The sequence below is a fragment of the Diadema setosum genome, chromosome 5, assembly GCF_964275005.1.
Source record: "Diadema setosum chromosome 5, eeDiaSeto1, whole genome shotgun sequence".
Classification (NCBI taxonomy): domain Eukaryota; kingdom Metazoa; phylum Echinodermata; class Echinoidea; order Diadematoida; family Diadematidae; genus Diadema; species Diadema setosum.
In genome coordinates this window covers 40648050-40664145 of record NC_092689.1, presented here as the reverse complement: position 1 = coordinate 40664145, position 16096 = coordinate 40648050, and the positions used below count along the sequence as shown (strand labels likewise).

At 39.2% G+C, this 16096-nt stretch overlaps 1 protein-coding gene across 1 annotated transcript in view; it reads right to left on the bottom strand.

Moving 5' to 3' along the window:
- Nucleotides 1-1529: 1529 nt before the first annotated feature.
- Nucleotides 1530-16096, bottom strand: part of LOC140228283 (DNA-directed RNA polymerase III subunit RPC1-like) — a 32720-nt gene continuing 18153 nt past the window's right edge. The window contains exons 23-38 of the mRNA XM_072308508.1: nucleotides 15864-15959; nucleotides 15596-15657; nucleotides 14932-15087; nucleotides 14096-14217; nucleotides 13655-13737; nucleotides 12978-13166; nucleotides 11318-11556; nucleotides 10830-10895; nucleotides 9987-10103; nucleotides 8361-8472; nucleotides 7634-7706; nucleotides 7096-7195; nucleotides 6400-6468; nucleotides 5152-5215; nucleotides 4069-4138; nucleotides 1530-2544 (exon numbers count right to left, since the gene is read on the bottom strand). Of these exons, the coding sequence (XP_072164609.1) occupies nucleotides 2463-2544; nucleotides 4069-4138; nucleotides 5152-5215; nucleotides 6400-6468; nucleotides 7096-7195; nucleotides 7634-7706; nucleotides 8361-8472; nucleotides 9987-10103; nucleotides 10830-10895; nucleotides 11318-11556; nucleotides 12978-13166; nucleotides 13655-13737; nucleotides 14096-14217; nucleotides 14932-15087; nucleotides 15596-15657; nucleotides 15864-15959 (1700 nt within the window). The 3' untranslated portion in view covers nucleotides 1530-2462. The remainder of the gene's footprint in view (nucleotides 2545-4068; nucleotides 4139-5151; nucleotides 5216-6399; nucleotides 6469-7095; nucleotides 7196-7633; nucleotides 7707-8360; nucleotides 8473-9986; nucleotides 10104-10829; nucleotides 10896-11317; nucleotides 11557-12977; nucleotides 13167-13654; nucleotides 13738-14095; nucleotides 14218-14931; nucleotides 15088-15595; nucleotides 15658-15863; nucleotides 15960-16096) is intronic.

Genomic DNA, 16096 nt, shown 5'->3' with positions numbered 1-16096 from the left:
TTCTTCTAAACCACGCAAAAAATACAACAACATATTGATACCATTCGATGTTCCTACTAAATTATTAAACATAATCACTCGATTTTCTTTTACGCGAGATCACACGCGTGTGTAATGTTTTGCAGACAACAGTGTTTGTAGCGCAACAAGGGAAAAAAAGATAACGCACTCAAAAACTTTTCATGTAGCGACAGTCGTGGCAAATATGGAAATTGGGATGCGTGTGCAACTCAACATTATATCCTTTCCATTTGTAGTCCCGACTTCCAGTTCTTTTGCTGGTTAGCGAATACGAGTGTATGATTATAGCCGAAATAATTACTGAAATCGCGATCTCGCTTGGTGACATATAGCGTAAAAATAGTTGAATAACGCAATCCTGTCGCAATTTTTTTTAAGAACGGATGTATACAATGCGAACGGATTTTCGGCAGATGATAAAGAACGCGTCTTTAATCCTTTCGGGCGAAACGATAATACATTGTATGAGATTACAGCCGAAATAATTCATGAAATCATCGCATTCCCGCTGGGCACCAACAGCGTAAAATAACCTCGCAAGTTACGGTAAACGACGCACGAATGTTACTCTGAAATCATCGCGATCTCGTCGGATGACAGTAGCGTAAAAATAGTTGAATAACGCATGTTTAGCTACTTAATCGGTGTTCAGAAGAAGAAACAAACGTATTTAACAATTTAAATAGATCTGAGTTTGTTCATTATCACAATTTTAACAACGCATTTCACATTGAAGATTTTTCTTTCTTTCAAAATGGTCCACGAGTAACAGATTTGGGTAAAAAGGATCACAACCTTCTAAATTCAATCCTGTCGCTTATTTTTCAAGCACTGATGTACAAAACGCGAAGAGATTTTCGGAAGAAAATGAACAACACATCTTTAATCCCTTCGGGTGCAACGAACATACATTATATAAGATTACAGCCGAAATGATTCATGAAATCATCGCATTCCCGCTGGGCTGCACAACGTAAAAATACCCCGCAAGTTACGCTAAACGACGCACGAATGTTACTCTGAAATCATCGCGATCTCGCCGGTTGACAGTAGCGTAAAAATAGTTGAATAACGCATGTTAAGCTACTTAGTCGGTGTTCAGAAAAAGAAACAAACGCATTTAACAATTTGAATAGATCTGGGTTTGTTCATTATCACAATTTTAACAACGCATTTCACAATGAAGATTTTCTTTCTTTCAGAATGGCCTATGAGGAACAGATCTGCGTAAAAAGGATCGCAACCTTCTAAATTCAATCCTGTCGCTTATTTTTCAAGAACGGATGTACAAAACGCGAAGAGATTTTCGGAAGAAAATAAACAACGCATTTTAATCCTTTTGGGCGCAACGATCATACATTGTATAAGAATACAGCCGAAATGATTCATGAAATTATCGCATTCCCGCTTGACACCAACAGCGTAAAAAACCTCGCAAGTTACGGTAAACAATGCATTTTATACAGTGTGATTTCAATATAATATAGGCCTATTCTTCTCAAGAACATAACGTGCACTATTATGCGAAGAGATTTTCGGAAGAAAAATAAAGAATTATCCTATTTCAACCCCGACATTTTCGCCTAATTCACAAATAATTTCCCTTTATTCTCTCGATAATAATGATCCACAATTGTGTAATAACAACGCAAAGGATGTTCTTAACTTTCATTGTTGGGTATATTATGACGTCGTGCTTATGTTTTTCTTTGTTTTTGATGCGTACGGTTATAACGAGGTACAGGTTATAACGAGGTAATATCGCCGGTCCCAAGGACCTCGTTATAACGGGGTTTCACTGTACTGCTTTGGATTACTGTAACTGTCACTGTCACTGCAGTGGAACTTTGGTGAAGATGTAAAATGCTCAGTGTAAGAGATACACCTCTTTATCACACTACTTCATTGAACATACCACTCATGAGCCCATATGTTAATAATGATAAGAATTTCTCTGAAAATAGAATATGTTTGGTCCACACAGCTTTACCATTTGCCTATGGGAACTGTGTGGATCCTGTGGAAAGTCTGTAGAAGTTAATCAACCTGGTAAGGAACAGGTTAATTCAATTGAACAGTAAACACTGTATGGTGGATGGTAGATGTTACAGGCACAGAAATATTGCACTGATTTAACACTGCTGGTTGACACAGGAGTAGAACAATGTTTGGTGTATTAAGTGTACCTCTAGTGTTTAACACAGGAAGCACCCATACTGTGCAGCTGATTCTATGGGTGGCATCTCTTGTTGGGTAGGTAAGTTTTCTACACAGACTGTTATTACACTATTAGAGCACTACACCTGACTAGTACACACATATGTACCACTTATAACAAGTGTAAGTAGAGTTGTTGCAGTAACTCTGCATACACTGAGGTCCATCTTATCAACAGGGACCTGAATGTCGTTCTTGGCTCGTGGTCATTCCCAGATGCCGCGTCATAATTCAGCCTCCGGAAGGTGGAACTCTGGAGTGTCAAAGAGCAGTGTTCGGCTTGGAGGCTTGGAGGGCTTGTCTGATGTAAACATGGCAGTCAAGGGATACATACTGACGCGTTACTGTAAAAGTGGATATTTTCGCGTGACTAATTTTTCGCGCTTGGCCGGGCCGGAAGAGTTTCGCGTGTTTTTAATTCCGCGGAATCAAGACATCACGCACAGGCACATATGGCAAGCAAAAATATTCGCGTGCTTTTATATTCGCGCTAGTTTCTGGTTGCGCGAAATGCGCGAAAATTTGAACACCGCGAAAATTTCCACTTTTACAGTACATGATTCCTAGTTAGGAAACCTGATATACCGAGGAAGTTTGCACTCAGCAAACTTTCCTTCCTATACACAGTACGTTGTAAAAGCGGCACAAAACACGCACACATGGACATGAATACACGGTAGTGTCAGTCTTATCAATCCTTGTGGCAAAGTTTCCTCTCATTTCCAACCTTACAGTGTAGATGTCACAATTAATTTATTTCAGGAAAGTTTAATGTACATTACTAAAATGAGAATGTGTGAAGAAGCATATTCACACTGTTAGCTCTTTGAGTACAAGTGTTGCAAATATGAGCCCAGAGCAGGGTGCTAGTATGAATTAGTTAAAAATGCCTAGCATTTCTTAATGGTGGTAAAGTGTCTGGTGTATTATTTTCAGGTTTTGATTGAGTCAACCGAGTGAAGCCCTATTTACTCACAAGCAATTTCCCTCTTCCCCGTAAATTCACATGCCAAGCCATATTATAAAATGGGTTAGGGAGTTCCAGCAATCTGATTGGTCAATTGCCATGTCATCATTTCTCACTGACTACAAGCGATATCAATGTGATATCCGCAACATGTGTAATCGATATCAATGTTACCCTGTTTTGTCATCTGTGCACAGTACGAAAACTGACAGCAGTTTGAATTATTACAGCCAGCTGGAACTCTGGCTCTTAAACCCTCCTTGCTAACGCTACGGAACTGATACATTGCATATGGTATGGCATCAAATTCCACTATGTGGACAAAAAAATAATTCTGACATTCGTAACAAATCTGTGTTTTCTGAGAGCAACTGTATGTTTAAAACACTTCTTGTGAAAATGCAGCATGATGGACTTGGTAGCACCATAGGCCCTATAAGAACTAAATAACTGCAGTGACATGGACAAACCTTGGTCAAGTTTTAGCGTAGATAGTAATACTCCAAAAGGATTGTAAAAATTGTTTTCAAAGACTTACTGACATTCTTCTTTTCAGGAGGCATAAAAATGTGAGAAATTTCAGAGTATCTGTCTTTTCAATCCTTCATGATGATGATGGTGTACACCATATTATGAAGAGTGACCAACTGAATAAAAACTATTGAGAAAATGGTTGCCAGTCAGATTTTTGATAAGGACATTTTCAATTCAATATGATGGCGATATGACTTGATCAACTCAATTTTCATATCGATATCTCGGCAAGTTGCAAAAATATGTGCATTTCTAAGAGGTACATTGGGCAAGTTGAGTCACATTGTGACTCTGTCTTCCCCAGTGGGCCGAGTAATTTAAAAGGATATTTGTGCAGCAGCTTGAAGATTCCTGTTCCAACGTTCATTGGTATTCCCATGATGATACACTCACTCACACCTAGGGAGACACAACATGGCATCATGTGAACAAAGGAAGAATCCTTTTTCTCCTCGTTTTACTGTGGAGAGAGCACACACTAATAAACAGGTAATTTTCGTTGTTGTTGTTATTGTTTTTTGCTACAGGTCTTGCCAAGTTAGATTGCACTGACTGTCCTGTATGATAATAGACAAAACAAAATCAGTTTTACTCCGGCAAACTTGCATAAATCATCAAAATTTTGACATGGCATAAGGCCGTTGCAAAATCAAACAACTCACAAATTACTGCCACTACATTTTATCTCATTTAAAAGACAAACAAACAAAATTCTAGTTACCAAGCATCTTCTTAAAGACACTTATTATTATTGTTATTTTTTTAATATAATTTCTTCTCGCAGACACATTGCTTTAGTATTCTGAATGGTGATTTCTTCTACAGCAAGACGTTTTGGCAATGTGCACTAAGAATTCCCTTTGATTTCTTTCTGGTTCATGAGACAACTAAAAGCTGAGAAACAGCTTCAGTATACAGTCATCAAAATGGTTGGTAATGGCAATTGCCATGAATTTATAATCACATGATATGGCAAAATGATGACAAGATAACAAGAATTTGCTCCCAACCAACAGAGCCAAAAATACCTATATATTTTGGGGGGCTAGTACAATCAGTTTTCATTCACAAAACACAGTTGATTTAAAAAAAAAAATAATAATAAAATAATCTGCAAAAAATGCCAAAAACTTTATGTCCACACAGATTAAACAATCAAGATTTTTGTTGTTGTTGTTTCTTTGTATAATTATTCCATTTATGGATGTGAAAATGAAGCTTTCTCTGGCATAATTATGGAAGTTAACATGAACTTCAGCCATATTTCTATGATAGGCTGGCTCGATGGCATTTTCTGTTCAACAGGGATGAAGTTTCAATTTGGATGAAAGAAAGAAGATGACAAAGAGAAGAATGTTTTTAATGTTGGTTAGTGGTGTTCCTACAATAGTAGCATATATTGAATATCTCACCACAGATGGCATCCTTCTGTCCGTAGTAAGCAGCATCAAACAAGTGATCCGAGGTGCGTTCAAACTGTGCTCAAACATTGTGAAAATTATGGCCACAAAGATGATTACAAACACAATGTAAAATCACATGATATCATATAGTTCATTCACGGGAGATTTTCGTCATTTTGTTACAGAAAAAAAAAAAAAATAAAGCGAAGAAGACAAACACAAGACAATGAATTACATATGTTCATATATTTGCCAAGTCAAGTAATGATAATGCAGATGATTTCTCTGAAACTCATGGTTCTAGCCAATGTCATCCACATCCCCACAAGGTGGGCAAATATTGACTGCTCCTGACTGAGGAGAAATTGAAGCCTGCCCTGCATGCATGCATCCATCACATTGTGACCAGTCATTAAAGATTTTATGTGCACACACATTGTCACATGTCTGTAACAAATGATTGATTGCACTCCGCTCGAAGTTATGACCTTACTGGGACCATTTTTATCACCGGCTTTTACTGTTGAAATTACGGCCCCTGTTACACAAATGCTTTGATTTATTACTCAAAATGAAGGAGCCATCAAGTGATTTTTTAAAAGATCACGAACATGGGCCGTAACTGGAAATTACCCACTGACTAGTCAGACTGTACAATAAGGTCCTCATGATTTGGTAGGATAAACCCTTACAGATTTCCAAGATCTGCACAATGACCTTTAGACTAGAAGCAGGCTTTGAAAAATGAGTGGTCAAAGAAGGGCAGTCATGGTGAAAAAAAAAATGAAGAAAATGCTCATTATTAAAGTTGTTATCACCACAAAGCTGTGTATTGCCTGTGCAGCTGCTCACATGCCCATTACTTTATGTTCTTTATGTCTTATTTCTGCAGGAAGAAATGAAGAACAAATGGACGGAAGAAATGAAGAGTAAATGGACAAGGTTTCAGGCACATTTATTGCATTCAGGATTTTGGTTTTTATCTATATTCTGCTGCCAACTTTGTTCCTGTTTATTAAACTGTTATTTTTTTTCTCTCAGGTTGATTCTTTCATTACAGTTTCTGTATATTCTGCTTGATAATCCTGGCAGCAGTTACAACTAAAAAAAAAAAAAAAAATCATGTTTTTTCTGGCAAACTTTGGATGATTTTGAAAAGAAACAAGATCAATGTAAAGATGTGTAAGTCTGTACAATTGATCACTAGGTAGCCACCCATAGACACAAGCTGAGAGCAAGAGGCAAGAATGGACTCACCGAGGCCAGCATGAGAACACTCTCCTTCATCTTGGCCAGACCAAACCTTGTGATCCCAAGGACCTCCCCCTACAAAGGAAGCAAGTGAATTGACAGTGTAACAACTCTCTATTATCATCATCATGGCTCAATTTCAAGATTGAGATCATGTTTTTTGCTTGCTTTTCCATTTCAGCATTTATGTTTGGTCAGTTCATGAATTCAGATTATTCTGAATGTGGTTTCCTCCCTCACTGGAACAAAATGTAGGGTGACTCTGTAAGTTGATGTACATGTACATGTAGGATTCATGATGCTGGCAGGATGGAGCACATCTTTACAACATGACTGCTTGGTCTTGACTGCCCTTTGAACGGACGGACGGACGGACGGACGGACGGACGGACGGACGGACGGACGGACGGACGGACGGACGGACGGACGGACGGACAGACGGCGGGACGGACGGACGGACGGACGGACGGACGGACGGACGGACGGACGGACGGACGGACGGACGGACGGACGGACGGACGGACGGACGGACGGACGGACGGACGGACGGACGGACGAACGGACGAACGAACGATATCATAATAACAGAAACAACATATGTCTCTACAATAATAATTGATCCCACCAAAAAAATGAAAATAAATACCCAGACAATAAACATGAGCACACTTGACTAAGTGAGGTGAGATTGGCCTGCTTTACCTTGTAGGTCATGAGGTCAGCTAGCAGCATGACATGTCTACGGTCAATGCTCATCCCGTGGCTGACCATGGTGTACTCTATCTCACTCATGATGCATCGGCTGGAAAGGAAATACAATACAAGTGAGAAGATCAATTCATTTCTTGGCGGTTATCTGTCACATGCCTTTTAGATAGAGTGGTCTAGTCCAGTGAGGTGTGTAATATATGCTGCATTTTAACAGGAACATTTTGAGTGCTAAACCCTCACACCAGTTTTGAATCTGAGATGATAATAATATAACAATATGAAATTTTTACATAGCACATGTTACAAAAGGGTGAATACACTTCACAGTTCAAGATATATTACGATTTAACACTTAACACTGATAATCTTCAACAGAAACAAACACATAAAAGTCAATCACAAGTTGAAATAATTAATGAATTGCAAAATATGCCCTAATTCCACTTAAATTTAGAATATCCCACCCACATGATTACTTGCAGTTAAGGATTGCCATCTGATAACCACCAACTGGAGAATCTTCACTCACCGTGCTGCCTCTATCCCTAGCGTCCTTTCCATTTCATAGGTGTTGTTGGAAGTTGTGTGTGTTCCCTTCACACCTTGTATGACATAAAATAACAAACATCAATATGTAAATATGGGACTGTACAATACAATGAAATGGGCAGTAACTGCAAGGTACTTGTACATTTTCATGAAAATTTTCTTAACTTCATGAAAGGAATACTGCTGAAAAGACAAACAAAAAAACAAACAAACAAACAAATAATCCTGACAAACTGGCTGAAAGCTTGCAAGGAAACTTGTGCCTACTAAAAAAAAAAAAAAAAAACATCTCCCCAAGGTCATGGTCAAAGCAAAACTGGATGAAAATCGTTTTCCTTTCCATGAACAAAACTGTATTTATATGCAGAAACCTGAACTACAGAAATCATCCCCTTAGAGCAAGGCATAAATACTGAAGTATATGAATATATATTTTTCTCTCCGTTTTAATCTTTCTTTTCTTTCATGATACAATCTTCAATTTAGTTGAGAATCCTCTCTGCAAAAAGCATAATGAGTTACATGCTGTGGCAAATGGTAAGCACCAAACTTGTTTTGTGCTGCCAGCACTAACAGGAGTCACCCTTTACATGGACTTTTGAACCTATTTTTAGAAATCCTGGGCATACGGCGCTACCACGATCAAATTAATGATGCAATCTGACACATCATCATATCAAGGTACCATGGCAACCAACAACACCCACCTCTTGTTGCTATGACACCCTGAAGGTTGTCTCCTTCCACAAGAAGCTTGAATTTCTCCTTGCCTCCCTTCTCATCAATATGGATGACAGCTCTCGAGACATTTGGAGAACCCTGGCAGAAACAGGTGATTTATTTGAAAGGTGAAGGGATTCCATTCCTGAATAAATTTGCAAAAAACTACTTTTCCTAGATATTGTCCACTTCTAACCAATCTGCTGTTGATATCTTTGAGGCTTTCAATTTTACATTAATTGTGCTCTCGGTTTACAGAAGTGCTGTAATTTTCAATGTTTCAAGATGAGAATCTCTTTAATAGCCTCCTTCTACTATCTATCCGTCATTTTCTTTCTACTGCAGTGTCCTCTGAAATTCGTCTCCTCCTTTAATTCACAAACAATTTACAAACATTGTTGGCAACAAAAGAATTTTCAAACTCATAGTTCAGAGAATGCTAGAAATAAGAAGAGTGAATGGAAACAAGAGAAGCATCACCTCAATTTTCCTCCACACAGTGACTGTTCAAATGAAACAAACTCAAACTGGGGATGTCAACATGTTCTGACATAAGCTGTATCTCGATTTTACATTCACTGACATATGATTAGCTTCAGCCTTCTATCAGGGATGACATGTCATGAAGGCAAAGTTACCATATTTTCTTCTGTGAACGGGAATGTCCACATTGGACAGAGATGGACATCCAACTAAAGCAACCCCACCCCCCCAAATAAACTAGAAATGTCGCTATGGCGACTGGTATGCCTCCGTCATAATGCATGGTTCTCCGAATAGGCCTATAGCACAATGTCTTGACAATGTGTGATGACAGTTTCACATAACTGGCAAAATATTAAAAATGACAGGTTTGTCACAAATGCATTGAATGTTCACTTTCCTTGAACTAGGTTTATTTGGATGAATGGCTATACTGTCTAATAAGAGTCAAGGTATTTAGGGATTTGTACCCAACTTTTGACCCTTTTATAAGTTTAAAGAAGAAGTGAAATTTAGCACTTTCTCTTGACCTTTGACCTTTTGGCCTTTGACTTTTTGACAAGAAACTTCCAAGAGAATCTGTATTGGGTAATACATGCATACACTAAGTTTCAAGGAAAATTTCTACAGGCATTGCATAGATGAGAGGGAAATAATGACAATTTGATGAGTTGACCTCGACCTTTGACCCCTGACCTTTGACCCATGACCTATAAATACCCTTAATGATCACTGTCAGTCAGTACATGCATATATATTAAGTTCCATGAAGATATATCTTGAAATATTTGTGATATGGAGAAAAAAGTTAAATTTTAACATTTTCACTTGACCTTTGACCCCGTGACCCTAAAATCCAAACAAAGTATTATCCACCCAGGATATACCCTCATACCAAGTTTGATGTAAAACCACCACACGGTTCTTGAGATATCGACAAACACAAAACGGGACGGACGTACGGACGGACGGACGACCCGAAAACATAATTTTTTTTTTTCAACATAAGGCATAAAAACACACCATGAACAGAGAGTGTATAGGGACATATACACTATGTGTCATGAGTTACTGAGTGTTGTTAATTATCATTATTATTATAATCATAGAGAATGTTCTCAATGTGATACCTGGATGACAACATCCGGTAGACTCTGCTTGAGGAGCTGGAGGTTGTAGTACATGGAGCTCTTGCTGGATTCCATTGGCTCCACCGTGATCAGATTCTCAGCGATGACTTGAAGTTGCTGCCAGAGGAGACGGGGAGTTTGAGAGATGAAGAGACACGCCAGTTTTACCACATCTATTATCAACTTCTAATCTGTGTGTGACACCACTCTCACTCACTACCTCAATCCATCAAGTATTCATAAGGTGATGTATTTGACTGTAATCATCTCCTTGGGATCACTTTATCAAGATCTCGTCAGCTTTGGGTAGCTGAAATCCCCTTGCTGCAACAAGACTTCTTGTCTCTTTGTCATCAGTGACTATGACTGTCCTTTCCCTCACAGTAAAACTCCACTCAAAGTTGAAGTTGACTTTAATAAATACAGTCGTATGAACATTCCTATCAAAGGATAGGAGTTCCATAAAAATCAGACATAACACAGGAAAGTAAAGGGACTTTAAAGTTTTACATGTTTGTAAGAGACAGTGATGTCCACATTACAATATCTGTATACCTTTCTCCCTCACCACCCAATGCTGTTTGAAGCATACCCTCATACCTGCAAACTCCAGGCACCAGTAGAGGTATCGAGTCATCTCTAAAATATCCACCATGAAAACTGCAAAATTTCAAGCACATATCAAAATCTGATGAGATTTTGTGCAAGTCATAGTGTCAATTCCTAAAAGATAAGCAATAGTTTAAAACTCAAGTGGTGCTCTGGAAATGACAGCTAGAGGACATACTGATGGTCAGTGTCTATGCTTGCATTGGTCAGTCATGCTTTATTCTGTACACTTACCCCAGGTTTGACCTTCAGCTTGGAGGCACAGACAGACATGCAGATACTTTCTGCTGACACTTCCAGCTGGAAAAGTGAACAAGAAATGCACTCATTAAAAACAGTACATGAATATGCAAGGCTGTTTTAACAATTTGTCAAGTTGATGGACACAGATTAAAAAAAAAAAATATCTGGACAAGTTATCACCCTTGTGACTGATACTGATGCATCATACTTCTAATTAAATCACACAGTCAAGAGCTTTGGTATGTTTTAAAACAGAAAAGGATCAAGGATGCCCATATTTTAAAATATTCACTGCCTAGAAGCAACAAAGGTACCCAGAAGATGGCTGACTGGCAGAGTGCAATTGATGTACTGTGAAATCTAACTAACAATGATACACCATTTGAAAAGTGCTTTGTAGTCATGACACCACACAGACACCCGTACAAAGTGAAGCCCCACAAGTGAAAAGTGGTACCAGAGTTTTGGCCAAGTCTAACCTTCAATAGCCTGATCCTGTCAAGGTCCAGCTTGATGAGGACAAAGCAGCGGTCAGGCAGGAAGACCTCCTCCAGGTACTCGCTGACCTCTCCCAGCAGGGTCTTCTCAATGCGACCCTTGACCAGCCGGGCAAAGTCTGCATCATGGTCAATGTCCAGCTGGGCCGTGATGATCGGCGTGCTGATGGTCTTACTGGCATTGATGATCTCTTTGATACGAGGCACTCCCAGGGTGATATGTGAAGGTCAGAGGTCAAGGAAAGGTTACATACTGCCAATGGCTGAAGCGCAATGCTCATTTTGCCGTGCCGTTATATTGAATATTCACCAATTGATACAAACTTTTTTTCTATTATATTGACAGTGGTCTTGTTCACTGTGCTCTTCTTTTCTTTTGGTACATACAGTATAAGCCATATATTTAGAGAGTCTAATTTTTCATGAATTGGGACTTCCCGACACTTTCGTGAGTGGTTAAATTCGCCATTGTGGAGAAGAGTACGGAAGAGACAAATATGTATGATGCGCGTCACATTAATTTCGGGACCACAGTTAATATTTTCGCGTGTTTTTGAATTTGCGAATAGCACCCGACTCATGAAATTTGCGAAAATAAAAACCTCGCTAAATATCTGGTGTATACAGTAGTTGAATTCAATTAACAATTTATAATTCACACTTTTATGACTATCAGTTGACTTGAATTTACAAGCCTTCGAAGGAAGAAGCTGAAGCACTGTGATCATCTGGGTCATCTATGGGGAGCTTATTCCATCCATCTATCAAGATTAACTAATGTGGTACTTGTCCAAGGTCTGCAGTCTCCAGCAGGATTTTGAGACCCAACACAATGACCACGATACACGAGTACAGACTCACTCTCTCTCTCCTGCAGTGCGGAATACATTTGAACTATAAAGGCGAAAATGCATTATGACAATTCTGCAACACATGTGTGCAATCACATCCGACCCACTGCTATAGGCCCTATTTGTTGAATCTGAATCTTGTTTTGTTTACTGCTACTCCCTTCTGAAACTCTTTCCGTACGGTAACCTGGTGGCCTGCGTATAAAGTCTATGGGCATTTCAGAATTCAGTATTGGAGGGATAAAATCTAAAAGTCTGTAATACCTGGGAGGGTTCTCCTTACAAATCACACAGCAAAGAGTTTGAAAGTAATAGTTGCAAATCACTGATCTCAAGAACTTTGCTCTATTACAGCAAGGCTTAAAGGGGAAGGCTAGTAACTGATCAGTGGGAATCAGTGGAAATGCTGGGAGATGATTGTTCCAATCCTTATGGGATTCATTCAAGAGTTCATTGTATATCTATTGTTGTGTGAAAATGATTTGCTTCAGAACGGTCTCATATTCAAGTAATGTGCAGATTAATGCTCCGTCACTGACCAGGGACGCTAACCTGGAAGCATTAAACTGCACATTACTTGAATATGAGACCATTCTGAAGCAAATCATTTTCACACAACAATAGATATATAATGTACTCTTGAATGAATCCCATAAGGACTGGAACAATCATCTCCCAGCATTTCCACCGATTCCCACTGATCAGTTACTAGCCTTCCCCTTTAAAGCACACGTATTTGGTGGAATGCTTGACAAATGGTTAAAAATGGAAAGAAATAATTGATAGGATATTCATGGAGGCAACCCCAGCAAAGTGAAATGTTTTCAGGGTCATCTGTGTGCCAGGCTCCCCAATGCTCTGGGCGCCCAGGGCACCCACTGCGGTACCAGGCTCGATGCGGGCTTTCTGGTGCTTGTTGCGGCACAAAATGAGGAACTCCCTCAGCTGTGTGGTGGTGATGCGGTGAAGCTGGTACAGGACTAGAGGTGAGAGGGTTGTGAAGGGTGTGTGAATATCACAATGTTAAAACATTTCAAACCTGACTAGGACATCAATAATTCAGATTCATTTTGAGCTGAATTATGGAGAAATTATGTTACAAATTATTTTACATGAACCCTTCCATCAATCAACATACAAGCTTTCATCTCCCTTCCTCAAAGCATATATTATCACATGCTTTGCATACGTGAATAGAGCGTTGCAATTCATGTAATATGTGCAGAATCTTGCATATACAAGGAGAAATGTTTTTTATATATACCGTAACACAGTCAAATTCTGACACATTTGTCACACACACACACCCTCACAAGCACAGAGATACACACATACACCCTCGTAAACACACTGATACACACACCCAGACAGACAGGCAGACAGACAAACAGACTCAAACACACAATTGTGGTAGCACAGGAGAAATAGATAGGCTTAAAAAGAAATGTCAGTAAATGCAAATTCTTACCATCTGGCTCTGTCTGATCCTCTCTGATCTTGTACGCAGCTCGGCTCGTTTGGAGACGGGTGCAGCAGTCGTTGATGAATTCCCTAGAAATCAAATGAGATCAAGAGGATAGTTCATGTACAATCACTTCTCACAGTGTTATTAAGAAGGTCAGCTAGCTCTTCTAACAACTCATGTCACATCATACTCCTTTTAATTTGTCCATACTCCTGAACTCCCTTGACATTTATACACTATTTTCAAGTTTTTCATGTCATTAAAGTGATTGAAATGCAAATTTCACAGACACAGAAAATAAAGTCAACAACTAGAAACTAACACAAAACATTCTGCCAGTAATTCCCTAATTCACTGGTTCTGAACTACAGATGCAAACAATCATTCTCTACAATGATCCTTGGCGGTGATTCAGGTCTTAAATTGGTACACCATGTTACGCACCTCAGAGCTTGCCTGAATTCATTGCTGCAGACAGCCAGCTCTGAGCCTCCCATCATCTTGTTAGCTTGCTCCTGGATCTGCACACTTCCTAGAGAATACTCCTCCTTGCAAGGGTGTTTGTTCTGACAAGATATCAACACATCAGTGGTTTCATTTACATGTGTTATGTTGTCGATGGAATGGAATTGGCGTCTTCATGTAATTGTTCTTTGTGTCTTGGATCTTGTGGATTCCAAGAAAGAACACGGATGGCAAATCATGAATGCAGGAAATAACACTGGCAATCACTTTGGAGTTATATTTTATTAAGCACACATCTCACAATTGATCATTTTATAATATCTGGCATTTTGTGCTGCTTTGATTCTGTCAATGTTCCATTGCATAAATTGATAAAATATTGACATTTACAAGGGATCCATGGTCTTTACATGGTTGTGAAGTATGTTGTTGGTTCTTTTTTTTTAAACAAAAACAATTGGTAGAAACAAGCAAATAGTAATGTGAAGAAAATTCCATAATACGAAATTGTGCCTTGACTGCAAGTGTAGGATATCAACACTTTTTCACTGTGAGTGCTTCTACAACCACACATGAAATTGTACATAATATCTGTCATGTTATAGATATTTGGAAGACAAAGTGGATTAGGGCTAAGATCCTGGACTAGGGCTAAAATCCTGGACTAGGGCTAAAATCTAGGATCAGTCAATCATCACTACCTGGACATGCTGCAGGACCCTTCCAAAATACTGCAAAGACAAAGTAGATACCTTCCACAAAGGTACTATTATAGGGGCTAGGGCTAAATTCCCGGGCCAACTTATCATCATTACCTGGACATGCTGCAGGACCCTTCCAAAATCCACCTGGGTGTCCTTGCCTTCCATCGCAGCTGGGTCCAGGCCGTCTCCTCCGTACCTGAACTGAACAATGTCCCCCATGGAGTTACGCACCGTTTGGTCATAGTGGGAGCAGAGGTCCTCGAGTGACTACAGAGAAAGCATTCAGAACACAATCTTCTCATCAAATCATGATAATAATAGAATAAAAAAATTACAGACATGTTTGATTTCATACATGCAACAGATAGTTATGAAACTGTATCCTCTAATAGTGAGCCTATTTTTTATTCCCTACTGTCAAGCTTTTGTTTTCTTCTCCATGATGTTTACCTGCAATCAACTGAGCACAGCTACTCACTTGCTTCTTCATTCACATTATTCTTTCACATCTATCATTCCACCTAGTTCCTCAACACTCCCTTGAATATTTTCATAGAATGGTCTAGTGACGGCAGAAAGAAGTCGATAATGACATTAAATCCAGCACTTTATCCTCATCAAAACTCAGCAGACTCTCAAATTTGATTCCTTGCTACTCTTGTACCATTCAGCTGGATTTGCTTTTTTCTAACATGTGCCAGGATTTATTCATGCAGGGGTAGTCTGGCCTGCAGACTCCTACAACATCACTGTCCCAGCCATCCAAGAAACTCACCTTGACAAGTCTCCTCTGCATGTATCCTGTCTCTGCAGTCTTGACAGCAGTGTCAACCAATCCTACAATGAAATGTCAGAAAACAGTGCGTCAACAACAAACATACAGCGTATGTCTGTATAATGCAACATTCAACACATGATATAAACAACACCACTTATACAGGGGATATTCAACCATTCACATAGGAATTGATACATACACAAGCAAAACTCTACTGTAATCATTGAAAAGTGTTGGAAAAGTCATTACAAGTGTAAAATCTCACCTTCTCTTCCAGCCATGGTGTGAAAAAAGAACTCTGAGGGTGTCAGACCAGAGTAGAAGCTGTTCTTGACAAAGCCCTTCGCTGCTGGAATTCTTGCTGCAAGCAATTGAAATTCACATTTTCTCAATCCACGACAATCAATTTACAAAGAGGATGATTCAACAGAAGTGACTACTCTGACACTAAACACTATCAAAATCTGGAAACATCAGCAAGGAAACATGAGACAATTC